Source organism: Clarias gariepinus, chromosome 2 (assembly GCF_024256425.1).
Source record: "Clarias gariepinus isolate MV-2021 ecotype Netherlands chromosome 2, CGAR_prim_01v2, whole genome shotgun sequence".
Classification (NCBI taxonomy): Eukaryota; Metazoa; Chordata; class Actinopteri; order Siluriformes; family Clariidae; genus Clarias; species Clarias gariepinus.
Genome location: NC_071101.1, coordinates 32595312 through 32621058, shown reverse-complemented (window position 1 = coordinate 32621058; position 25747 = coordinate 32595312). Strand labels below are relative to the sequence as shown.

Below are 25747 nucleotides of genomic sequence, written 5' to 3'. Positions count from 1 at the left end.
ATTAGAACATGGGGGAGAATTCAAACCACTGAATGTGTAGGAAATATGAAAGAACAATAGAACTTGGAGGAAACCAAAGATTCATAAAGTGTTAAAACCTGAAGGGAACCAGAGGATCAGGAAAACGTATAAGAGCATGGAAAAAAACAGAGGACCTGGAGAAATCCTACACAGACTCAAGTGGCATGTTTAGCTAATGTATAACTTAATTATTGCACAATTTAAACCGTTGCAAATAATCATTTGACCTGCCTAGCCTGTGCAAGGGAGTGAATGTCTTCCACCTTGAGTGCTACTGTCCTGTCAGCATTTGGCGGCTCTTATTCGAGTCGTGATTACGTCAACGTCCTCGTAGACCAATCAGAAGACAGAGGGGCGTGTTCAACGATTTTGTTACAAACACGAATCCGGAGTAAGAGGCTTCTTTTTCCTAGGTACGTAACAGCTGGGCAAGAAAAACAAAATGTAGATTGTGTGTGATTTACAGCGCGAATGGTTACTGTAACTGATCCGGAACCTGTGACACGACGCCTCTCAGGTCGAACTGTGCTCGGTAATGAGAAATTAAGCAGCTCAGACAGCAAGGTGGCTAGTCCAGCCTCAGGCTGCCAAACACACGCGCTCGGCGCTTTGCGATTGTCTTTTCCTCTGAGCTGAAGGTGTGTGTGTGTTGTGTCCTGAAGCTCTCCTCCGCCTTTCATTTTAAACTGTGGAACAGACAGATAGATAGTTAACGGAGGGATCGAGAAGAAGGAGGGAGAGGAAGGAGGAGGAGGATGGAGTTGTGTTGTAGAGAGTCGGTTAGTTGGACGTTTTCCTCTGCAAATACGCCGAGTAAACAAAGGAGCTGTGACTTTAGTTTGTATTATCGAATTTAGATTCAGATTTTGGGGGGAAACCCCAGTCAGAATCATGTCGTTGTGTGTGTGTATGTATTACTCCGTTTCATAGTCTATTGTTTAGCGGGACAGAGCACTGAACCTGTGTGTGTAAGAGAGAGAGAGAGAGTGTGTGTGTGTGTGTGTGTGTGGCGTATTAAAGGGGACATGGCCATAGTTTTTAGACAAATCTAAACAAATCCGTCCCACGGCGATGTTTTCGGTCGTGTACGTGCGTGCGCGTGCACTCATTGTTTCCTGATACGATTTGTTTTTCTTTTTTTTCCACCCCCGTAACGATAATCTGTCCTCACTGTCGGTACCGCGTTTTCAGTCATTTATGTAGGTTATGACCGAGGTAAAAGTGAGACTAGTCGACCTTGTGGGGGTATTTAACCGACTACATGTTCAAAATGTCGTCATCCGTTTAGCTCCGCAGCTAACTGAGCGCGAGCCTGTGTTCTCGGTCAGTCAGAGTCAGAACCGAAGAGGAATCCCGGGCAAGTGTTTGACTCCGCCTGTCGTGGGTGGGGCCTCAGTTTAATTTAGTTCTTCCGCTTTTAGAGGGGCGGGCTGTTTAAAAAAAAAAAAGTTGCGTGATCTGGTTGGTTACAGGGACGAAAAGTGGGCGGGCGCTTTTGCTGTTCAGTTTGTAGAACGTAGGCTATGGTTAAAACATAGTCGTGGTAAAGTCACGTGTGAAAATAAGTTCAGGAAGTTATATTCTCACTAATTATACACAAAAGAGAACTCCTAACCCGAGCCTTTATAAGATGAACGGCTGTTCATCCTGCACAGTCTTATCGAGTTTGTGTGTGCGAAACCTAGCAACCAAACAAGCGGTCAACACATGCACGCGCACATTTAAATAAAGGAAAATCGCTTCCAACCAACAGGTTGGAAAACAAACAATGTGTCATTTTAAACACTTGAATACATCAATTGTCTTACAGATTTCCAACAGCAATCAATAAGAACTTGTTTTTAAAGTTTTTTTGCGTGTGTTTGGTACGAGTCTGAATGGCGGGCAGGGGATGAACCCACTTGAGTGACGTTTAAACTGTCCAATGAGAGCGACACGTTTTGCGCCTTCCATCAATCCAGAGCCAATCGGGAAGGCGTTAAGGAAAAAAGGCCACGCCTCTCGACAAACAGCCCAACTGGGTTGTTTTCAGAAGAGAAATTTTCGGTCCATTTTTTTGTATTGCGCGTTATCATAATTGTTTTTAAATATTTAACCAGATGTCGTGTTTTATTGCCAGCGTGCCTTTTGAACCGGCTGCGCGCACACTTTCACATGGAGCAGTGTTTTAGTATCGAAACAGTTTTAAGTTAATTCGGTGTTTTGTTTGAAGTCGTGGTGGGAAGCTCAGCAACTCGACTAGCTTAGCAATTGCCGAGGAGGTGAGTGTGAATTCTTCACTCTGTAGTTTGAACAAGAAAAAAAAGGAAATTTTACATACATTTTCTCATCGAGGCTTTTCATTGATTAGTATACGGGATGTGTGTTTGTGTTTAACGCGCACGCGCGCTTACGTTTCAAACAGCTAGCTCTGGTCGCGTGCATGTGGCTGCTATTGAGCCTGCGCTGAAATAGAAACCTCAACCGAACAGCAAAGTTAATTTCCAGTACACATTGCGATTATGTTTAGCTAAGTAAATAACATCAACAACAGTATGCGTGCATATATACTAATCCGCGAACATGCGCGCGCGTGTTTGCAGGTCGGAGTTGTTAGCTAGCATGCTAAGCGCCCGCAGTGTGGCTTGTTCAGGGTTTAAGTGAACGTTAAAGGTTTCTTAGTGTGTTTTGGTATTTAGTTGGAGCAACGTGACAGGCCTTAAGGCGCAGGGGGAAGGGGTGGATAACACACACAACCTAACAAAAAATAAATAAAACGTACGCTGAACTACTCTGGTGAATGAGGAATGACGTCAGACGCGTGTTTTGGCTGTGTTGATTGTAACGCTGTACATTCAGCAGATGAGCCGGGGCTAAAACTCTAACGTTACAAGTTTGTCTAAACGAGAGCTGCGCGCGCGCGTGTGTGTGTGAGCGAGAGGGAGGTGGTGCCTTGGCTGTGTGTGTGCGCGTGTGTGCGCGCGCAATGGCGTAATGCTCAGTTCTGCAGCACGCCTCCTGTGTGTCCACAAGGCAAGGGCGCAAAACTCCAGCCTGAGATTTGTCCTGCTCACACACACACACTCCTGCACCCTAACATAACCTTGCCCATGATGTGATGAGGTCATAACAGCACTGTACTCTAGGATCATTTTACAGAGCGTAAATAAAATCCAGATGTAAATAAAATCGACTTTATTAGTCAAAGGGCGAATGCTTGGAAGTTTGAAAAGCAGTCTACAGAAACATAAGTCAGGGCTAAACAGATCATAAATCTGTTGCATAATTATTCACTGGATGAGAAAGTGCTGCCTGTGTTTTGGTTACAAACGTACCTGTAGTTGGCTGGTTAAAGGGAATGATCCAGTTTGTGTCCTTTTGCCAAGTTGGTGCTCTAAACACACGTCATGTGCAAACCTTATCTTGTACATAAACATGTATTTTCTCTTATGTAGTAAGAAGGAATGATATAAAGCCTTTTTCCCCTTTTTTTTTTTGGTTTGGATGTGGTGTTTTTGCAGCTTGCCAACTTGATGTTGAAAGAGGTCGCACTTCTGGTGGCACAGTGTGTAGTGTAGAACAGCAGGCTGTGAGATACGGAGGAGCAGCGTTGATGTGCGTCGTATCACTGTGATGCATGTACTCTTTCGCCTCATCTTCTGTTCATTTAAGATTCACTCAAAGATGATGTGACTGAATTGTCCCATACAGGGACACTAAAGGAAAGATTCATGTGATGTTTTTGCCTGAAAATAAACACAGCCAAATAATGAGATAATAAATGTACATGACATTCTCCCTCCAGTATGAGTGGTGATATATACGAAATCTGATCTCTCCAGACGGTTGTTCGTTGCATGTGTCAACAGGTCCTGAGAGTGAAGTCTTAAGTAAAGTAAAGGACTTTTAAAAGTCCAAAAGCAGAGAAATTGCTTGAAAAACAAGTCAGAGTTTTGCCTTAGCGTTCTTTAGATCTCGAGCTGAAGGCAGCATATAACACCTGGCAGAGTTTCGAATGTTAAATATTAATCTATTTTTGGTACACACGGTGATAAAGAAACATCTGCAACACCTATGAACCGAAAATCTTATTATTTTTAAGGGAATGCAAATGATTCTGACCTCAGCTGTATGATTGTTTTTCACCTGGATTAGTTTTTTCTGAGGTATGAGTTGATTAACATGCAGTGCCCTTTATAAAGGACACTGTGACCTTAGCAGGAAAAGTTCAAGCCCCCCCCCATTGGCACAAGGGGGGGTGGGGGTTAAAAACTGTCTGCCCAAGTCCCTCACGCAATGTTATAGAATTAGGATAACTCCAGTGGTTTTGCAGCTTGACACGTTTAAACATTGTGTATTTAATTTAACATCAATCAACAGGTTTGTAAAAGTGGACGGAATTGATATGATTTGACAATGATTTAAGTTTTAACAGTGCAGTGTTGCTCATCAGTTTGATGAATAATATCCATGATGGTTGTTGACTGGGTTCGGATTCCTAATCCTAAAAGAAGCAAATTTAACGTAAATGAGGGTCCTAATCCTCCAAGCTCAGTTCGTGCCACCCAGTCATTGTCCTGAGATCACTTAAAACTTGAAGCACTTGAAATAGCCATCGCTGATGTATTTTGTGGTGTGAAATCTTTGGATGCTCCATGAACCTTATGTGCCAGCGTGTTGGCCGTTTTCACAGCTCAGAATACTTGGTTGAGAAAAAAAAAGAGGGGGTCACCTAATTATCGTTGACAAAATTGATATTTTAACAACACTTAGTATAAGAAGGTCTTTTGATTTTGTTTATCTGTATTTTGCCGCGTTTTTTTCCTCCAACGCTGTTTTTGTTGTGCTTGAAATAAGCAGGAGAGGATAATGTTGTTTAAAATATTGAGATACAAAATAACACCAAGACGAACTTCATTTTCTTGTGAGAGTCGTGATATTCCTGTTTAATTATCATGAACTTAAACTCATCTTATACCTTACATTCATACCTGCACCAAAACCTGCTCACTTGGAAGTGCAAAATAATGCCAGAACAGCCCGGGGAGGTACCGCTCAACTTTTCCACATCGTCCAAAGACTAATTGCCGTAAACCGTCGTGTGTGTACTCACACTCTGGTTTGATTGTGCTCAGGCCACAAGGTAAAGTTGTCTAAAAGTCAGACAGCAGTAATTGTAGTAGTGTTGGTATACAATGTATTTATGTCAGGAGAAAGAATTAAAATAAGTTAATAGCAAGGAAAACTCGCTTTATGTGAAAGAATACTTCTGATCCACTTTTCTTACAGCACAGTGTATTGATATTGCACTGGTTCTCTTTGTTACCTATTCAAATTATGAATATGTATTTCATATTTAATTTGTCTTTTGCATAATTTTAACACCAGGTCCTACTGATGAACCTAAAACATTAACAGAGGTTTTGTGTGTACTAAGAATTTAATAACCAAAGACTTTCTGATGGTCGTGACTGAAAGCAGTAAATAAGACAAAGCTGACTTTTCACTGTTTAATTGTTCAGTCTTTAATTTCGACTTTTGAGTTGGAGTTTGTGTTCATGCCGGCAACATGGGAGATTTCCAGGTTCTGTGTGTGATGTTCACGAGAACTTTAAAAAGCAAATTTTTGCTTAAAGCAAAACAACAATGGCTTAATGGAGTGTAGAACCAGTGTGTGTATGTGTGTGTTAACACTTCAGCAGAAAGACCTCTCAATTTTATATATATATATATATATATATATATATATATATATATATAATTTAATACCTCAAACTACCTTTATCACAGTATGGTGGTTTGTCTTTTTTTCCTCTTTGCTACCGAAGGTCTGTTTTCTTACAAATCTATTACAGGTAACCCTCCTACAACTACCTGGCCTCTAACACCAGAAGTTTACTGTTCTCTCTCTCTTCCCTTTCCTCCCTATCGTTGAGTCACCAGCAACTCATGTGTTTGATAGAGCAACATAAAAGAAAGTAAATTTTGTAGATAATATCATGTTTTTTTCCATTTTTAATGAAGCATGACTGATGGTGTTTAAATGATGCTCAGAGATTCGTCTGAAGCTTCAATACAGAATTAAGTTTTATGTTTCCACCCACAGGTCTTCGTGCCCCCCGAGTATGAGTTCAGAATGAAGCGGCGTTTGGATGATCAGGATGCGGGTTTCGCAGCGCAGCAGCGCAGGCTCCCAGGAGGTGCAGAGGGCTTCCAGCACAGGGTTCTGGCTCCAGCGCCAACAGTGTACGAGGCTGTGACCGAAAGCGTTCAGCCCACCTCTGGCATCCAGTACCCTGTTCCCCCGGGCTACCAGGTACACACGGTTCATTCTCTCGGCTACACACAGCGTTCTCGATAGGGATGTGAATCACCACTCACCACGTGATGCATCATTACGATACCTAGGTGTTGATTTGATTAAAAGTGCGATTTGTATAAGTATCACGATTTTATAAAAATCCAGATTCACTATTACATTTCCCAATTTTAAAATTTTGAACATTTACAAAAAGTTAATTAATTGTTAATTTAATGATTAATTAAATGTGGCCCGTTCCTTATAACATTAGTTTTCTCACATTAAAAACAAAGGGCAGCATTTTAACAATACAAACCTGAAACAAACTTTAAACAAGAGTTTAAATTTTTTAATTAAATGAAGGAAATTTTTTACTGAGTAGCATGTATCTCTGTTATCCGCAATAGTTAGTTTTAAACAAATTATTTAAAAATAATTAACTGAAATAATAGCAAGCAAATAATTCTTTCCTACCACACAGGATAAAAAATGTGTGAATACTTCAAAGTGTACTTCCTGGAGGATTATTAAGAAACAGTGATGTGTTTTTCACCTCAGGCTAGGGCTGCACGATATTTCGAAAGATACTTGTTTTTGCAATGATGGTATACGCGATATCTGTATCGCAAAGAGTTGTGATAAATGAAATTTAATTTATGTGCCAAGCATTTGTTTCCAGATGGGCCCTTACTAGTGATGCGTGGGTCAGGTATTTTTTCAACACGCGGGTCCCGCTCTTATGAAATTATTCGCACCGCGCTACTGTATCTATTTTTTGCAATCCGGCCCCGCACCTGCGACCACTAAATAGACATACTAGGCATTGTAATTTAAATGAAAACAGCCTTTATTTCAGCCTGAAAGTGCTTGGAAACATCGCCCTGTAAACTGGCAACAACATATGATTATGAATATGAACGATAAATCAGGTCATATTAATAACAAGATAATGATTAGGGCTGGGTGATTTGGCCTAAAATCTAAATCTCGATTAATTGAGCATTTTAACTCTATTACAATTAATGAACGATTATTTTATTTATTTATTTTGCCCTCATTACACGTGATTGTGCTTTAAGTGTTGAAACAAATTGGTAGTGTTACCTTTGGGCATCAAAACTGTTTTTCTACAGTATCTACATCTAACTTCATTTTGTTCAGTGTCATCCTTACTAAAGACAAAATGTGTCCAAATAACGGAGACTGCATTTTTCTTTGGTACAAGCTGCTCTTGTTGCTCAGTTGTCTGTGTTTAAGCTCTTCATGCTCGTCATGTTGGCGAAATAACGTAACGGAGCGGGGTCACGTGACTCCACACGCGGTAATGTTTTTAAAGGGAAAGTAATCGAAATAATCGACCTGGGAAATTTGAATCGATTATTGGTTCTAATTGTCGATTTCAAATACTTTTCGATTAATCGCCCAGCCCTAATAATGATGCACATTTTAAACATTTACAAGGCAGCATTTGTAATCTAGGCTAAACAGTTTTTTATTTTAGATTTGTATTGGGCAGGCCTACAGTTTACAGCCTACGCTAAATAACCACTGACACTTTTTTTTTTTTCCTCATTTATCACACGGAAACGTTCATTTAGCGTTTTTATGTTCGCTGTGCAAAAAGAGAATGCTAAAACATTAGATTTAGCAGCCTGACCTTTTTTTCTTTTAATTATGTGAATTCTCGTTTCTCCCGCACCTCGTCTTCCATCTTCACTTTTATTAATTTGCTTTTGTTGTGACTGGCAGCGGTAGCTGCTCGGCCGTTTTTATGACTTGTCATGTGACGTAACCTTATCAAAGAACTAAATAAAATATGAAAATAGATATTCCCAAATATTTAATTTAGGCTATAGGGAATTGCAAGGAACATACATGGATTTTTTTTATTTAATTTTGTTTTTAATTTACCCGCCCTGCGCATCACTAGCCCTTACTATCTTTATATCCGCCTCCCAAGTAGGTGATATAATGCTATCGGCTAGACCGGGCCAAATGGTGAACCTAGCGGCTCAGAGCAAAGAATAAAAAAATAAATATGGCAGGAGTAGAGACAAGCGAGGAAAATGACAGCAGCGAAGAACTTGTGCGTAAAAAGAACAGTACTTCAGAAATATGGCAATATTTTGGCTTCAAGAGAGAAAACGTCTCTCAAATTTAGGTACATGTATAAAAGATTTTTAAAAAGAATAGCCAATAATAATAAAAAATGCATTTCTTTATTGAAATGTTATATCGCAAGAAATATTATCGCAATATTCAACAACAATATTGCATATCGCATATTTTCCTAATATCATGCAGACCTACCTCAGACACCTCCAAAGTCTTAAAACTCAACTTGACAATGAGTTTGAGTGACTGCAAGCACGCGGGCATGTGGGACCTTTAAGATGATTTTCAAGACAAATTTGTGCTTCCACAGTTTTGAGACCAGAGTCTGTGGCTGATTCACTTAGAGTTGGGGAAAAAAAGGCAGATCTGAGGCTTTTTACGTTCACAATTTTTAATAATGAACCGCCATAAAAATGCGTTTATTTTGCGCGACTTGGAAGTTTCTGCACTTGGTACAGAGTCATAAATTTTTGAGGCAGATCAAATGGAAAACCTGCCAATTCTATTATCTTGCTGATCAAACGGTTTGTCTCATTTATGAATGCAAATGAAAAAAAATTTGTATCTGATGGGTGATCCATAAATCGTGGTTCCTATCTAAACCTTTTTTCCTTTTTTTTTCTTCTCTTCTCCCAGCCCCCCCTTCAACCCCTTCCCGAGCTCCTGGTTGCACACAGCATTCCCTAGCACTATTTGTTTGGCAGCACAGCCCAGGGAACATATTTGTCAAAGAAAGGTGTTTCGTGTCTCCAAAAAGGAACATGTATTACGAAATTAATTTTTATCTCCTGTTCAGCCTGCAGATATCCTCTTTTCCCCTCACATTTGACGCTCTGAGAGCTTAACATTTAATATACAAAAATATAGCAATATTCAGTTGTGTTAGCATTTTGGGTCATTATGACAAAAGAGCTCGACACCGCACAGAACTTTGTTTGCATTTACTGTAATAAAAAGGGCTGAGTCCAGTCGCCTTGGCTTACCACTAGTGTGTTGTGTGATGATTTTTCTGCAGGTTCCTGCTGTGTCTCAGAGCTCTGGAGCGCATGGCCACACTCCAAACCCTGCTGCTGCTCACGGCAGCTCCCATCACCACAGCCCCGCTGTACAGTCTCACGGCCCTGCGCTAGTCCAGAGCCACAGTCACCCACCCAACCCCACTACTGCCCCTACACCTGGCCAGCAGCAGTTCCAGAGGCTGAAGGTAAGACTGCAGTTCTTAACAGAACGTGAATCTACGCCGTCGTATGTGGACGTCTGACCATGTGTGTGCCTTCCGCAGACTGATGTGCAAACTTGTCAGGGATGTCTTCGTATGTTGTATATGTCACTGGTCCAGACCTTGTTTCAGCAGAACAAGGATCATGAAGACCTGACTTGCCGTGGAGGGACTGGAACAACTCGTATGAGCCTAAATAGACAAAGCATTAGAGCACGCTTCCTAAATCTAGAGAAAAGATTGTGCAGAGGAAGAATATTTTGAAAAAGCACAGCTGGTCATGGTCAATGTGTGTGTGCGCGCCGCAAACCTTTGGCCATATAGCCATCATGTGGTGTTGCATCCTATCCTGGACATTAGCAGGGGGTCTGGACAAGAAGGGTGTGTTTATTCAGTCCACGTCTTTTGCGTTCAGTATGCTCTGAATTTTATTTATTTATTTTTTTTTTACACCTTTGTGTGTCTTCTTGTTCTCAGTGCTTCACAGATATCGTTATTGTTACAGGTTCGATCAAGGATTAGTTATTCAGCTATATCTTTTAACATTTGCCATACAGATTACTATGCATCTAATAATATAAAAACAATCAGCCTAGTAATGAAAGAAAGAAGAGCTGAAAGTTATCCATCACCAGGCAAGTTAAGAGTGTGACCCAAGTTAGCTAGCCATTCTCATAACCATGCCTCAGCACAGGCTGACATGGAACTGGTTGTTTAAAATGTTATTAGCATTGTTGTTGTTTGTCTTTTGGCTGCTCCTGTCGAGGGGTCGCCACAGCGCACCAACTGATCACCACAACAACGACAGCACTTTATTTGTGTGTGTAGGCTGGAGGCCCTTCCTGACACAACCCTCCCATTTTATTCGTACTATTTTGTTTATCTCATCATTATTTTTTGTGTGACTTCCCCACTCAGCTAATGGTTGCCATGTAATTAATATTAGAGCCTTAACGGCCATCTAGCATTCGTTTACTTTTAAATAGGTAGATTTTATGTGCATTAACCATGCACATTGTCCCAAAAACAGATTTTGTATCATCCTGGATCTTATCATCCTCAGAGACAAAAGGATAGCGGTGGCCTGGAGTATTGTGTCCTGTGTAAACACTAGACACTGGTGTGTGTTTTGCGGGGGGAATCCCAGGAGATTAGGAATTTCCGAAATTCTTAAATCGGCACAATCGTGCCAAGTCACAGATGACATTTTTCCCCCTCTCTCCTTCTGAAGTTTGATTTGAACAGGAACTGAAGCTTGTGGCCTGCATCACTCTGTGTTGCACAATTTTAGGTTATTGCTTAATCATACCATGTTTGTAGCTAAACTACACTTAAAACAATTTTTTTTGTGCTTTTTGACTTATGTTTAAAAAGGGCGAGTGTTTTATTAGGTTTTTCTGAAGCTTGATCAGCTCCGATGTATCCGTGCAGAAAAGTTTGATGTTGTGAAAGGTGTACATGGGGGGGGATAACGACACTTAAAAGCCTCTTTTTATTGTGTTGCAGGTGGAGGATGCTCTGTCCTACCTGGACCAGGTGAAGCTGCAGTTTGGAAGTCAGCCCCAGGTTTACAATGACTTCCTGGACATCATGAAAGAGTTTAAGTCTCAGAGGTAAAATTTGATGGAAAATATTTTTGTTAGTTTTTGTTTTTCAAAGTATTTTATAAAATTTTTTTTTCCTGTTTCCCTTGTAGTATCGACACACCAGGTGTGATCAGCCGAGTGTCCCAGCTGTTTAAAGGCCACCCCGACCTCATAATGGGCTTCAACACCTTTCTACCACCTGGATACAAAATCGAGGTGCAGACCAACGACCTGGTGAACGTAACAACGCCAGGCCAGATCCACCACATCACACCACATGGAATCTCGGTGCAGAATATACCCACAACAACTCCAGCACAGCACCAGAGTCACCCAAGTGCACAAGCGTCCAGCACAGGCACCGCTCCCTCCACACAGCCTTCTCAGAAGAACAAGGTAGTGCTTTAAGTCCGGCATCTGCAGGGTTGTTTTGTGCAGTTAGAGGTGGAGCACTAGGCAGACAATTTTTAACTTGCATTAAACGAAATGACTGAGAAGAGTCGGTAAACAGATCAAATAATTTATGCTTTATAGTTGCTTTACTGAGTTGGTGAGTACAGGCTTTTGTCTCAAAGCCAAGTAACCACAGGCTTCTTTCTTGTCCAAGACCTATCTATAACTTTGTTCCTGTGCACCATAACAACAGGAGTCTGGGCTACCTCAAGTCTTTGGTAATGATACAACGATCATTTTGACAAAACACCCCTCAACATGGCCCAAACATGCAAATGGAAATAATGAAAATAAAATAGAACTCCTGAAACATTCCGAGTTTAGTTTAGAGTCCACTGCATATCAGTGAACCTGGCTATCTTCAGGTCAGACGTTCAGCGCAAGACACAAAATTGAGAGAAATGAAAACATACTCATGATGTGTTCTGGTTTCATTTTTTATTTTTGTAAAGAGCAAAGATTTTATTAGTTATCCTTTTCCAAGTTCTCTCTCTGAGATTTCAGTTTGGATGATATCTTAAAAATTTGATTTGTTAAATGTTTATAGGATTTTAAAGATTTTAGGATTTATAAATGGGTATCATTGTACTCATCAGATGATCAAATAAAATTTTGAGATTAATTTGGACAGGGTGAAAGTCAAATGTCCAAAATTGTTTATATTTGAAGTACAAACATACGTTAAAGAGTATTTAATGTAGACCCTTTGTCTTGCATGTGATTGTATCACATCACGGGTATTTAAATGTTTTTCTCTAATCTACTATATAATACATAAATGTTTCTATACACCTTTCCTCTCGTTGTCTTCAGCCTTTGCAGTCTCCAGCCCTCACTCCCAGCAGTCAGCCCAACCCGTCCATCCCGCCGTATGCCTCGCCCCGTTCTCCGCCGCTCCACCCCCACACCCCCATCAGCAGTACCCCCAACGCCCCACCACTGCAAAACAACCAGCCTGTGGAGTTTAACCACGCCATTAACTACGTCAACAAGATTAAGAATCGCTTCCAAGGCCAACCAGACATCTACAAAGCCTTTCTGGAGATCCTGCACACATACCAGGTGGAAGCCTTAATACACACTATTTACCTCTTTATTTTATGATGGTACTCGTCTCCTTATTCAGTGCTTTTTTTTGTTTCTGCAGAAGGAGCAACGTAACGCTAAAGAGGCGGGGGGAAATTACACACCAGCTCTGACTGAGCAGGAAGTTTACGCTCAGGTGGCACGGCTCTTCAAAAACCAGGAGGACCTCCTCTCGGAGTTTGGGCAGTTTTTGCCAGATGCCAGCAGCTCTGTGGTGAGAGATCACTAGTAACTCTACAGAAACTTAAAAAAAAAAAAGTTTAAGAATTGGGAAATTTTAATTGCGTTCACTTTATCACAGTCATGTGTGCCTTGATTACTCACTAGCTTTCTTTTTGTATCCGTGTACTCACTAGCTGCTGGGCAAGACTACAGCGGAGAAAGCAGAATCTGTGCAGAACGATCATGGAAGTACAGTAAAAAAACCACAGCTGAACAACAAGCAGAGGCCAAACCAGAACGGCTGCCAGATTCGCAGACACTCCGGCTCTGCTGCAACCACACCACCGGTAAAGGTAACACTTAAGAAAAGAACCATAAGCTTTTTTTTTTACAGAGGTTCGGTTACCTGACAGTTTGCCAATTTCTAGTTTTTAATACACTTAGATAGGCTGTAGTCCATCATGTCATCTGACTGCTTTTTTTATCTCAAACTGTTTGACCTGGTTTGTTATAAAACCAATGGTGTTTAGTGATTGGTCATTGGGTAACAGTGGTAACTAGAGTGAATGGTCAAGTATTACAGTGATTAGTGATACAGTCAGGTCCATACATTTTGAAACAAAGATGATATTTTTTTTTTGTTGTTGTTATTAGGGATGCACCGAAATGAAAATTCTGGGCCGAAAACGAAACCGAAATTTTTGGATGCACTTGGCCGAAAACCGATACCGAAAATGGCTTCATTAAAAAACATGTTTAAAATATTTTCTTTTTGTTTGTATTAAAAAAACTACAAATTAATTAAGCAATCAAACTTTTATTGATAATAAATAACAGTAATAAGGCTGTTTAACAATAACAAAACTAAATAAAATTTCTTTCTGTAACATATTGCAACTTTGCTGTCCTCATCTGAAACTTTGAAGTGCTTCCAAACCGCCGACATACTCCGTGTTTGATGCGTAATGACGGCGCGAACGAGACGGGAGGATGGGAGAGGCGTGGCGACAATTTTGGCTTTTATTTTCGGCGCTTCCTTACGTTTCGGCCGAAACCGATAATGCTATTTCGGCCCCTGTGCACTACCACAGTTTAATTTGAACACAAAATGTTAGTCAAGGCTTTCAGCTTTTTTCAAGGGGTTTGATAAAAATGTGTCATTCAGGAATTAAAGCTTTTTTCTTTCTTTTTTTTCATAACACCATCATTTCTGGGGGCTCATAAATAATGAAAATCCTGGAACCCATTGACATGACCGAGTTTTCATCCTCAAGATGCTTTGCCAAGACCTTACTGCAGCTGCCTTTAGCTGCTCCTTGTTTCTGGCTCTTTCTGCCTTTATTCTCCTCAGTAAGTGAAGGACCTTCTATACTGGGTTGACAGCAGGTGACTGACTTGGCCAGTGAAAAATATCCCATGTCTTTGCCTTGGGTAGCTTTCGCTGTATGTTTTGAGTCATGTTTCATCTGCAGTACGAAGTTGTCAGTTCTTCAGCATTTGGCTGAATCCAAGCAGAGAGTATAGACGTATACACTTGAGAAACCATCCAATAAACACCACTGACCAAGTTACATTGGTAGCTGTATATTCTCATGCCATAACACCGCCTCCACCATAGTTGGCAGATGATGTGGTGTACTGTGGATCATGAGCTCTCTTTTTTTTTTTTTCTCCATACATTTCTTTTCCCATCATTCTGTTACAAGTTTCATCAGTACAAAGAATCTGGCAAAGTCTAATCTGTCCTTTCTGTTCTTCAGCTTCAGCAGTGGTTTGCATCTTGTTGTGAAGCCTCTGTATTTATTTCATAAAGTCATCTCTTGACTAGACAATTTGACAATGGTGCGCCTACCTCCTCCACAGAGTTTTTGACTTGGCTGCGTTGTGAAAGGCTTCTTTACCATGGACTGCCGTCATATATTTCAGTTGTCTTTCGTGGCTTCCAGGCCTTGTTGCTGAGCTTGCTAGTCTTTAACTCCTCTTTTTTAATAATGTTCCAAACTGTTTTATTGGCCACTATTTTCTGATAGTTTTTTTTTTTTTTAAATCAATATTTAGATGTTTTTTTTAGTTATTTTTTAGTCTATTGCTTACCTTTACTACCACAAAACACCTCTTTGGACCTCATTTTGAGAGTGAGGAGCCACCAAATGCAAATGTAACACTCAGAACCACTTCCAGGCCTTTTATCTGCTTGATTAGCAGGGAGCAAGCCACACCTGGCCATGCAACCACATTCAATTTGAACACTCGGGGTGTCTGAAAATGGCTATAAGTCCTGAATGATTAATGGTATGCTTTTGTCTTGCTTTTTATTTAAAGTTCCCATAAACTTTATTTTATTTAAGGTTTTGTACCAAATGGCAAAAAGCATTTGTTCCTAAATTTATGGACCTAGCTATATAGGGGGGTGTGATTGGTAATTTATTATCTTGGTTCCCCAGTTGTTGAACACTGATGATTGGTGAGTAATCATTGGGAAACAGTAGTGATCAATGATGTATTGTTGGGAAGAGTGTAGATTACTGATTATTCACCGATGCGTCACAATACAGTCAGGTATTTCACACTGAACCTGCTCTCACGACTGTTATAGCCCTGAAGAGATGCAAGCTGGAACTTTAATCAAGACTATTGCTTACTTTATGCTTAATACTATTACTTATTGAAGTTGCTTTTTTTTTTTTAATCATTAACGTCTGTATTATCAGTTCTGTTTGTGATCATCTTGTGACTACTTTACGTAGAATTAACTTTATAGGAGGGCTTGATGTAATATACTAATATACCCTGGCTACAGCCGGGCCATATTTTCCACTGCCTGATTAAAATTACTGTTGTTTACAAACGTACTGTTTAAGAATAACTTGTAATCATCTTCACCACCCGGGTATTTAGACAAATTGATGAGTTGTAAATTTTTAAGAATGGGGAGTCGACGTTTATGGAGATTTTTATTATTATTGATTATTACAATGTTGTAATAAGGAAATTTCATGATGGAGCACCCTATGCGCTTGAATGTCAGCCCTTGTTCATTTCAGTGGATGTGTGCTCTTTGAACATGCCCACTGTGTGTCTTTCAGAAAAAGTCAAAGTTGCTTCAGAATCAGAAGGAGAGCTCTGTAGCAGAGGCCAGCAAGCATGGAGTCGGCACAGAGACTCTCTTCTTTGAGAAGGTTAGAGTGCAGATTACTTCAGCATCACAAAATGTATCGGTTAGGGTGTTTTTGCCATCCTAACCATCACATTAACTCAATTTGATGTTTACCCCCAAAGGTGCGGAAAGCCTTACGAAGCGCTGAGGCTTATGATAACTTCCTGCGGTGCCTGGTTATCTTTAACCAAGAAGTGATTTCACGAGCTGAGCTCGTGCAACTGGTGCTGCCTTTCCTGGGGTAAGTACATTCCTGTCATAGAATATTCAGTTTTAACCTGTTTTGCGGTGATCTGTGTAGTTATTTAAATACAATAAAAATGTGTAACATCCTCAGGAAGTTCCCAGAATTGTTCACATGGTTCAAGAACTTCCTGGGTTACAAGGAGATGTCCCATTTAGAGAGCTACCCCAAAGAGCGGGCAACAGAGGGCATCGCCATGGAGATAGACTACTCGTCGTGCAAGAGGCTGGGGTTCAGTTACAGAGCACTGCCTAAGAGCTACCAGCAACCCAAATGCACAGGAAGATCACCGCTGTGTAAAGAGGTGACTCTTCATCTTAACCACATCATCTGGACACATTGGGGTGGCTTTTTGTTTCAGCAAAACCATGCCAGTTAAAAAGGATCATTAGTTGGAGATCTGATCTGTTTTTCTGGGTTTTTTTTACCCCCTCCAGGTGCTGAATGATGTGTGGGTTTCATTCCCGTCTTGGTCAGAGGACTCGACTTTTGTCAGCTCTAAGAAGACACAGTACGAGGAGCACATTTATAGGTGTGAGGACGAGCGCTTTGAGGTGAGAGTTTAAAGCTTAATAAAATGCCTGTCACACTTTAATACCAGTCGTCTTTGTGCCTCATTCAGTGCCAGGACTTGGGCATATGTTCTTGACAATGTACTGTATATAGGACAGAGAGATTTTTAATCTGCCATAAAAATTTTAAATATTTAAAAACATACAGTACTTAATATACAGTACATATTATTCTTAATAAAATTAAGTGAGTAGTTTTATGCCGTGCCTCATATCATGGCTTTAGTGCATCATCGTATACTTTAAATATTTCAATCATTCATAAAAGATGTACTGTGATTTTTATTTAATGTTTTTTGTGTCAACAGTTTGCATGAAAGGGTGATGAAAAGTTGTTTTATATGCTGTTGTGATGAGCTAGAAAGACAGTATAGAAAACAAAGATAAACCCGACAAACAATAACGCCCTTTTGTCTCATATATCTTGTATTGTGACAGATTTTTTTCCTTTTCGTTGTTCATGTCTAGTTGGATGTGGTTTTGGAGACAAATCTAGCCACTATTCGCGTGCTGGAGTCCGTGCAGAAGAAGCTCTCACGCATGTCTGCTGAAGAACAGGCCAAGTTCCGACTGGACAACACGCTCGGTGGCACTTCTGAGGTCATCCACCGCAAGGCCATTCACAGGATATATGGAGACAAAGCCATGGACATCATAGATGGATTGAAGAAGAACCCTGCTGCTTCCGTCCCAATAGTCCTTAAAAGGTGTGTAATCGGGAGGTAGTGAGGTTTATATTTACCTTAGCTTTAGACTAAATATTTAAATAAATACTATCTGTATAAAGTTCTATCACATAACAGCAGACCTGATCCCATCACAGTGGTGTGGTGTTGCGCTTCTTAATTTCATATAAAGGGTGCAATCTGAGCTGAAAAATGTCGTTCTTTATCTGTATTCAAGATTAAAGCTAAAAGAAGATGAATGGAGAGAAGCGCAGCGGGGCTTCAATAAGATTTGGCGCCAGCAGAACGAGAAATATTATCTCAAGTCATTAGACCACCAAGGCATCAACTTCAAGCAGAATGACACCAAGGTTCTCCGCTCGAAGACCCTCCTCAACGAGATCGAGAGCATTTATGATGAGGTAAAACATCCACTTAGTGTCTTTAGTTTTTCATCTGAGTGTTTCGTGTGCAATGGCTTTTTAAATTTTTAACTAACCAGAAGTACTGAACTATTAAGTGCCACAAAAGATGACCATCTGATGGTTGTTTCTGAAGCGCCAGGAGCAAGCCCCTGAGGAAAGCGGGACACCGGCGAGCGGCCCTCACCTCACCTTCACCTATGAGGACCGGCAGATCCAAGAGGACGCCGCTGCCCTGATTATCCACCATGTCAAGAGACAAACCAGCATCCAGAAAGAAGACAAGTACAAGATCAAGCAGATAATGCACCACTTCGTCCCTGATATGCTCTTCTCTCAGCGAGGTGCTCTGTCAGACGCTGAGGAGGAAGAAGAAGAAGAGGAGGATGTCGAGCTCGACGAAGGAGGCTCCAAAAAGCACAACGGTGTAACCGGGAGCCCCAGCAAATCCAAGCTCCTTTTTACCAACACGCCAGCTCAGAAGTTGCGCTCCTGTGACGATGCCTACAACCTCTTCTTCGTCAACAACAACTGGTACATCTTCCTGCGCCTGCACCAGACGTTGTGCACGCGTCTCCTGCGTCTGTACACCCAAGCTGAGCGGCAAATCGAAGAGGAGCTTAAGGAGCGTGACTGGGAGAGGGAGATCCTCGGCCTCAAGCGGGAAAAGAACGACAACCCTGCCATCCAGCTTCGGCTTAAGGAGCCCAGTGAGTAGATGTGGACTCAGAACTGGTGTTCTCACTGGGATCTGAATAAAACCTCAAACATTGTGCTTTTTTTTTCTCTCTTTCTCTTTTTCTTTTTCACGTTTTATTCTCTTTCTCCCAGTGGACATAGATGTCGAAGACTACTACTCTGCCTTCCTGGAGATGGTGCGCAATTTACTGGATGGTAACATGGAGGCATCTCAGTACGAGGACTCACTGAGGGAGATGTTTACCATCCACGCCTACATCGCCTTCACTATGGACAAACTCATCCAGAGCATCGTCAGACAGGTCTGTTCTCACTCCCACTCTTTATCCTGCATATTTATTGGTCGGATTGCTGTACAACGCAATGGTGTGTGTGTGTGTATATTTATATATATATATATATATATATATATATATATATATATACACACACACACACACTGCACGGAATGACGGTATATTGTTCTCAGCTATTTTTATTATTGTTACTAGCCGTGCTCACGACTTTGTTCTTGTGGAATTTTGGAACTGTATAGTTATCGCTACAAACTTTAACAGACATTTTAAAAAGCAGTTGCACACTCGTATTAAAATGTACATTTAAAAAAAAAATGTACAACGACATCTGTTAAATTTAGAATTAACTGAAATTTTTATGTGTTGCCGCGAAGTGAACAGAATGAAGGTGTGAGATAATGTTTATTAAGTAGATTTTAATTGCGCAATCAAATTTATAAATTGTACAGCGCCATCTGTTGAATTTTGAAAAGAACTAACTTTTTTTTTTTCAAGATCCTGTTTTTTTTTTTAATGAGGGTTTTCCATTGAAATTTCAAATTAGCATGTCTTCTCTTCTCATGGACCGATTGCGATGGAACAAAGCCTAAATTTTTCCTTAAGCTTGCCCAAATACACATGAGACTTTGCGTTGTAGTTTTTACGTGAACTGTTCACAGACAGACAGACAAAAACTCCAAAAACCATCTTTGTGTTCTGTGACTTATCTCCCCCCCAAATTATTTTTTTGCAAATATCTTGAATATACACTCCAACTTTACAGTTTTATTATATGTAGATTATACTGTCTATGTCTTCAGTGTAGCTGGATTTTAAATATTTAAAGCTTTTTATGCTGGTGTCCTATTTAAAAAAAGGTGAGGGTGGAAACAGTGCATCTCTGGTTAATTGTTTTTCTTTGTTCGTCTCTACAGCTGCAGCACATAGTGAGTGATGAGATCTGCGTGCAGGTCACAGATCTGTACATGTCTGAGAGCAGTAGCAGCGCCACCGGTGGCTCGCTTTCCACGCAGGCCACCAGATCCCCTGCAGAGTCAAGCTACCAGCGTAAAGCCGAGCAGCTCATGGCTGATGAGAACTGCTTTAAGGTAAAGGCTACGTCCTCTCTGCCTTCCTCCACTTGCTCGGTTAGTTACTTTGTCTAAAAAGCTGAGCAGAGCACAGTGCAGAAACTGGGAAAAAAAACTGCTTGGCCAAATTTATTCGTTTTGGTGGTTTGTTTTTTACTGAGGCAGTTCACACTTTTGTTATTTCTAGTTTAAATGATGAATTTTATTTTTTTGGTTAAATTATATTTTAATGTTTGGAATTTGTTACAGAATCCCACATCAGATACGTTTATACAGCTGATTTAACAACAAATTTTATTTATTTATTAATTTTTTTTATCTGTTATCACCCAGATACCAGTGCCTGGTATTACATCAGTTCCATTCTAATAAAGTGCGTTTAAAGATATGCACTGTATGTTATTATAAAAGATGGTAAATATTTAACTAAACACATTTGTTGATGCATTTTATGAAAAGAAGAATTTGTCTATACGTTGGTCGAAACGCACTCTTTCAATGATATCTTTACGTTTCTTACATTGAGGCATCCGAAAACCAGTGTTAGCCAGTTAACCAGTTGTCTGTTAAGTCAAATGTAAGTTTTGTCTGTTCATTGGTCAGACAAATGGGTAAATTTTATGAGCAGTTTTGTGGCAGATTATTTCCTGCAAGTTTTGACAGCGTACTGCACATGTGGCAAACTGTGGGTGTTTCATATCTGTTCTGTCATTATTTCAATGTCTTCAGTATTAATATATAATGTGGAAAACATTACAGAGAAAACACTGAATAAGATGGCGTGTCCAAACGTTTGACTGGGTGTGTAGGTTTTAAAAAGTGCAAACTTTTTACTTCTGCTGCTTCCAGTCAGCCTGACACAAAAAAAAATCAGTAACTTTAATATCTCTAACGTTATTGTGTCGAACTAGCTACATCACTTTGTTAGTATTATATCTATCATATGCAGCTCTAATGATGTTAAAGGATGTTTGTTCATAAGTGTATTTTGCGCTTCTTCTCTTGTAGCTGATGTTCATTAAGGGGTGTGGAAATGTGCAGCTGACAATCGAGCTTTTGGACACAGAAGAGGAGAACTCGGACGAGCAAGGAGATACAGAGGTGAGACACTTTTCCTCACCATCCACAATGTCAGTCTGAGAGAAAATGGTGTTGTTGTGTTGAACTTTGTGTCAAGTGTGTTAGTGGGGTTTTGATGTATTTGCAAGGGCATGGTGTTCTCAGACCATATAAGGTTATTGTGTGTGTGTGTGTGTGTGTGTGTGTAGCGCTGGTCGGATTACATGGGCCGATATCTTGCTGCTGATGTGACGTCACCAGAGCTGAGAGAGCACCTGGCGCAAAAGCCTGTTTTTCTTCCAAGGTAGTAACGTCTGATCTACACCAGCATGTCTTCAGTCTGTTTAAATTTAATTTAAAGAAATTTATATACATTTACATATTTATATATCAGTCCCTCTTAGTTGTTTTGTACATTTCTCTGTGTACTTTGGTGTCATTTGGCCGAAAACATAATTTCCACCACCTTCTCTCGAATGTATCCGATCACACATGCTGTCCAGCTTGTATAGGGCATTGATCCTTTTATTTATTATTATTATTGTTGTTTTTTTTTTTTATTATTAATTTTTTTGTTACAGAAATCTACGGCGAATCCGGAAGTGTCAGCGAGGGCGTGAACAACAGGAGAAGGACGCAAAAGACGCTGGAAAGAAGGAGAACCCGGAGAACATGAAGATGGAGTGCATGTTTAAGCTCAACTCCTACAAGATGGTGTACGTGTTCAAGTCTGAGGACTACATGTACAGACGCACCGCACTGTTGCGAGCTCATCAGGTAAATCAAGCAGTTCCAATCCACTCCATCTATAAATTTTTATATATGTTTTTGTTTGGACATAATACAACTTAAAGCTGTTATGAGTTTATTTGTGTATTCTGTGATAATCAAAGAGGCTTTGGCTCCAAGCCTAAATGTGTGTGTTTTCTCAGGATAAAAGAAAATGTCAATTGCAACCTTCGTATATAGATGTCGTTTGTCTGTGTGTTTCAGTCACATGAGCACGTGAGCACAAGACTGCATCAGCGCTTCCAGGCCTGGCTGGACGGATGGGTGAAGGAGCACGTGAGCCAGGACATGGCCACCGACACCACCAAGTGGCTAATGGGAGAAGGGCGAGAAGGGCTCATCCCGTGCACTACGTCCTGCGACCCAGAGACGCTCTACTACAGAAACATCAACAAGTACAGAGTGAAATACAGCAGCAGCTACAAAACACCGTGACACGGTTGGCATGAACGGGTTGGGTGGTTATCCATGAGTGTGCAGCCGAGGAAATGGACTTGGCAACAACTTTTTAAGGTGCTCAGAAGCTCTAATGTCAGTAGTGGTGGCTGCCGTACATCTTTCTTTCTTTTTTTATTTTTAAGCGTTATTAATTGAATCTGTGCCCACGTTGCTATCTGTGCCAAACCATGGGGATAAAATTTGCATCAAACAGCATGAAGTTTAGTTTAATGTAGGAGCAGAACCGTTGTAATAGGGGTCCCGGTCCTGCCGAGCTTGTCACAGGCTAAAAATAAAATATTTGACTCATTCAGGCACAGGCCAGGCAATAGAGAGATTCAGTGCTGTGTCCTTTCTCTCTAAATCACCTGATAGATGCTGTTGAACTTGATGGAGAAAACTCGGGAAGGAAATTAATTAAGCTTGTGATAAGTGCACTTAACAGAGGGATAGACAAAGGTATAATATACAATCATCTTGAGATACAGTTTCAAAAATGGAAAAGCACAGCTTTCATCATCCCGTGTTAATGACAAATTTATACACAAATTTATATCACAGTGAGACGTGAGCACATAGGTTTGTCACCACCCTGACTGTGAACCTTATAAAGTTGCTGGCAAAGGCCAATGCCAAAACACCAGCTAGAGCGTACACACATACACAAACAAGCAAAGTTACAATGGACGTTTCATGGAACAGTTCCCTGTTTGTAAATAGCTCTGTATATATATTTTGCCAAACCTTTTTGCTCCTTTTTTATGACCGAGACCTGCATTGTTGTTCTCATGGACCGTTACAGGCTTACTGTGGACATTAGAAAGAGAGACGGCTAAAAAGGAAACATGCAAGACAAGTTTATTACTGTTTTTACCAAAGGGAGTTAATTATAATGATAGTCGTTTTTCTTTTTTCCCTTTATTTCTTTTTCTCTTCTTTTCATGTTTACTCCTTTCCCCCCCTCTCCTTTTTGTGTTTTTTTAATAGTAAAGAATTGTTCATTTTGTAAAAGTAGAAATGTATCCAGGTTCTTGTTTTTGAAATGTTTTTATAAGAAAAGGGGAGGGAAAAAAAGACAAAACATTTTAATTTTTTGGAAGGTAAAATTCAGGCTCCTTTTTCAGCACACCTTAATCACTGCCTGTTTGGATAAACATCTGTTCTCTAGTCTGAACACTGAGGAAGCCGAGTGTTTAAGCTCACACCTTCCTCGGCTATCCGGAGAAGCCCCGCGGATGTTACTTGCTGCATTCGTCTCGCGAGGTTTTCTTCTTCACCCTGGATAGATTTCTGCTGGATGATAATATAAATATATATATATAAAAATATATGAATTATATACATTTTAAAAATGAGAGTCACAAAAGCATGTCTTTTTTTCTGTGAATCATAGCCCCTTTATTTCGATATTATTTAAGATAATAATAAAAGGACATTTGTAGCAGATGCTTGGAGCATTTCTTTCTGCGCAGTGTCAGAGATTCAACCATTATTAGCTGAGCAATGCCTGGTTTAGTCAGAAGAGGGAGCCAGATGTTAGTTCTATTTATCACTTAAAGTGTCCAATATCCTGCCTGTGCATTAATGTTTATGCAGCACTGCAGAGGAGATGCAGTAATCTCCTTTATGTATTTTTACTGTTTTTTGTTTTGTTTTTTTAAGTAGAGAGGATGTGTATTTTCAAGAAAACATATGTACAGCCATATAACCCAATAGCACAGTTTTCAGTATGTTGTATTTTTACAGCAGCGGTGCAAGGTTTAAAATGTTAGTAATAAAAAAAATAGCACATGGACACCTGACTCTCATCTATACGTCTTTCTTTTTCCCAAGCTTTTTCTACAAAGCTGGAAGCTCATGATGTGTCTTGGTGCATTAGCTTTATAAATTTCCCTTCACTGGGACTAAGAGTTGCAACCCTGTTCCAGCATGATGTCCTTGTGTGCAAGGTGAGCTCCATGAAGACGTGGTTTGTCAGATTAACACTTCAAGGCCTTGACCTCAACCCCACTAAGCACGTGTGAAACAAATGATGTTGTGACATCATTAATGCTCTTGTAGCAGAATTACATACAGATCACCACAGCCATGCTCCAAACATCTGGTGGAAAGTCTTCCAGAAGAATGCAGGTTCTTATAATGGCAAAAAGGGACTAAATCTTAAATGGGATGTTCTACAAACTTTTGGCCTTAAACTATTATGTCCTAGACAAACATTAGATCTATTTTTATGTAGATTTTTTCCCCAGCAGCATGTTGCATTGGCTCCTGACAGATTCATGGGTCCCTGCTTTGATCTTAAGCTGGATTCTTTTGGGTTTCATTAGTGTTCCAAAACAGGCCAGTAGTGGACTGGCTGCGAAAAGTTACCCCTAGATGGATACCAGTGTAAATGTGTGTATGCATGTTTTCTTAAATGCTTACTAAAACCACAAAACGATGTGATGTGATGATACTTTGTGTGAATGATGTGATATTTTATCTACAAAGTCTTTTTACATTTTTAATAATAAAAGGTTCGTTGTAGCATTTCAACATTCTGTATGAGCATTTGGACATGCCGTCTCAAGCCATCCTTTGAGCGCCTCACTAAACTTTGTCTTCATGAGCTCTATGTAAATGAGAACCGAGCCTGAGCAGCATTAAGACGCTTTGCTTCAGCACCCGTCTCGTCCAGACAGTGCGTTCTGCGAGCAGGGTGTCCAGAGTGACGGTGCTCTCTAAGCTGTTATTTTAATCCATATGGCATGAGTCACTACGCTGGTGCGGGTATGTTGATCTGGAAAGCAGGAACCTGTGGTGAAGGCACATGCTTCAAGCTGTTCACTCTACTCATTAGATCAGCAATGTCAACTCTAATTTCTTCCTGAATGTACAGACAGATTAGAGATGTATTGATGTCATGAAAGACTTGAACAGGTGAGCATGTAGTTGAACACATATTTGGTATAGTTTATGTGGATTAAAGGATTTTTAAAGGTAAGTAATAACATGGTTAATTATTTTCCTAAAGCAGCACACTGACCATTTGGTGTTGGGTGAAACCGAAGGCCAACACCATGCTGAAGTAAGTGAGTGGTGAAAATGGCGCCCTTCTGACAAGTCGGCATGACTCAGACACTTGCTGTGATGAACACTCGACCTGACAGGTGCTCTCCGAGACATCTCCTGGTGAGAGAGCTAATGAGAGAGGGATGGTGTTATTGCAGCGAGGATCAAACTTCTGCATGACTAGGCATCTCCCCCTTAATCAGCAGCTAATCCTGTACAGCACACAAGGCCGCTTTTACCTCTCTGAGCTGAGCTAGAGCGATTAGAGATGATTAGAGACAACAGATTGATGCTTAGAGTTTATGCTAAAGGTATTTAGTCTTAGTTTTCATGTTACTGTTCATTTCTCTTGTAGAGTCAAGT

At 40.3% G+C, this 25747-nt stretch overlaps 1 protein-coding gene across 3 annotated transcripts; it reads left to right on the top strand.

The window, feature by feature from the left end:
• The first annotated feature begins 368 nt into the window (after positions 1–368).
• Positions 369–24135, top strand: sin3aa (SIN3 transcription regulator family member Aa). 3 transcript variants are annotated; one of them, XM_053480058.1, is made up of 21 exons: positions 369–434; positions 6107–6316; positions 9432–9620; positions 11142–11248; positions 11332–11617; positions 12488–12736; positions 12822–12974; positions 13117–13275; positions 16009–16101; positions 16202–16320; positions 16417–16627; positions 16761–16877; positions 17364–17602; positions 17799–17982; positions 18119–18692; positions 18814–18983; positions 19892–20065; positions 21056–21148; positions 21316–21410; positions 21688–21883; positions 22100–24135. In XM_053480058.1, exons 2-21 carry the CDS (start codon positions 6137–6139, stop codon positions 22328–22330), a joined length of 3819 nt encoding a protein of 1272 aa, XP_053336033.1. In that variant the 5' UTR covers positions 369–434; positions 6107–6136; the 3' UTR covers positions 22331–24135. The 3 variants fall into 3 exon arrangements, with proteins under 3 accessions (XP_053336033.1, XP_053336043.1, XP_053336024.1); XM_053480068.1 differs by lacking the exon at positions 369–434 and adding an exon at positions 1968–2282 and having other exon boundaries at positions 13117–13269; XM_053480049.1 differs by lacking the exon at positions 369–434 and adding an exon at positions 1969–2282.
• The last annotated feature ends 1612 nt before the right edge of the window (positions 24136–25747 follow it).

What these genes read in the sequence shown, in the direction of transcription:
- sin3aa (XM_053480058.1), top strand. Translation starts at nt 6,137, where the DNA reads ATGAAGCGGCGTTTGGATGATCAGGATGCGGGTTTCGCAGCGCAGCAG. An exon ending in CAGATGCCAGCAGCTCTGTG is followed by an intron (nt 12,975 to 13,116) that starts GTGAGAGATCAC and finishes TGTACTCACTAG; the next exon opens with CTGCTGGGCAAGACTACAGC. An exon ending in AAGCCTGTTTTTCTTCCAAG is followed by an intron (nt 21,411 to 21,687) that starts GTAGTAACGTCT and finishes TTTTTGTTACAG; the next exon opens with AAATCTACGGCGAATCCGGA.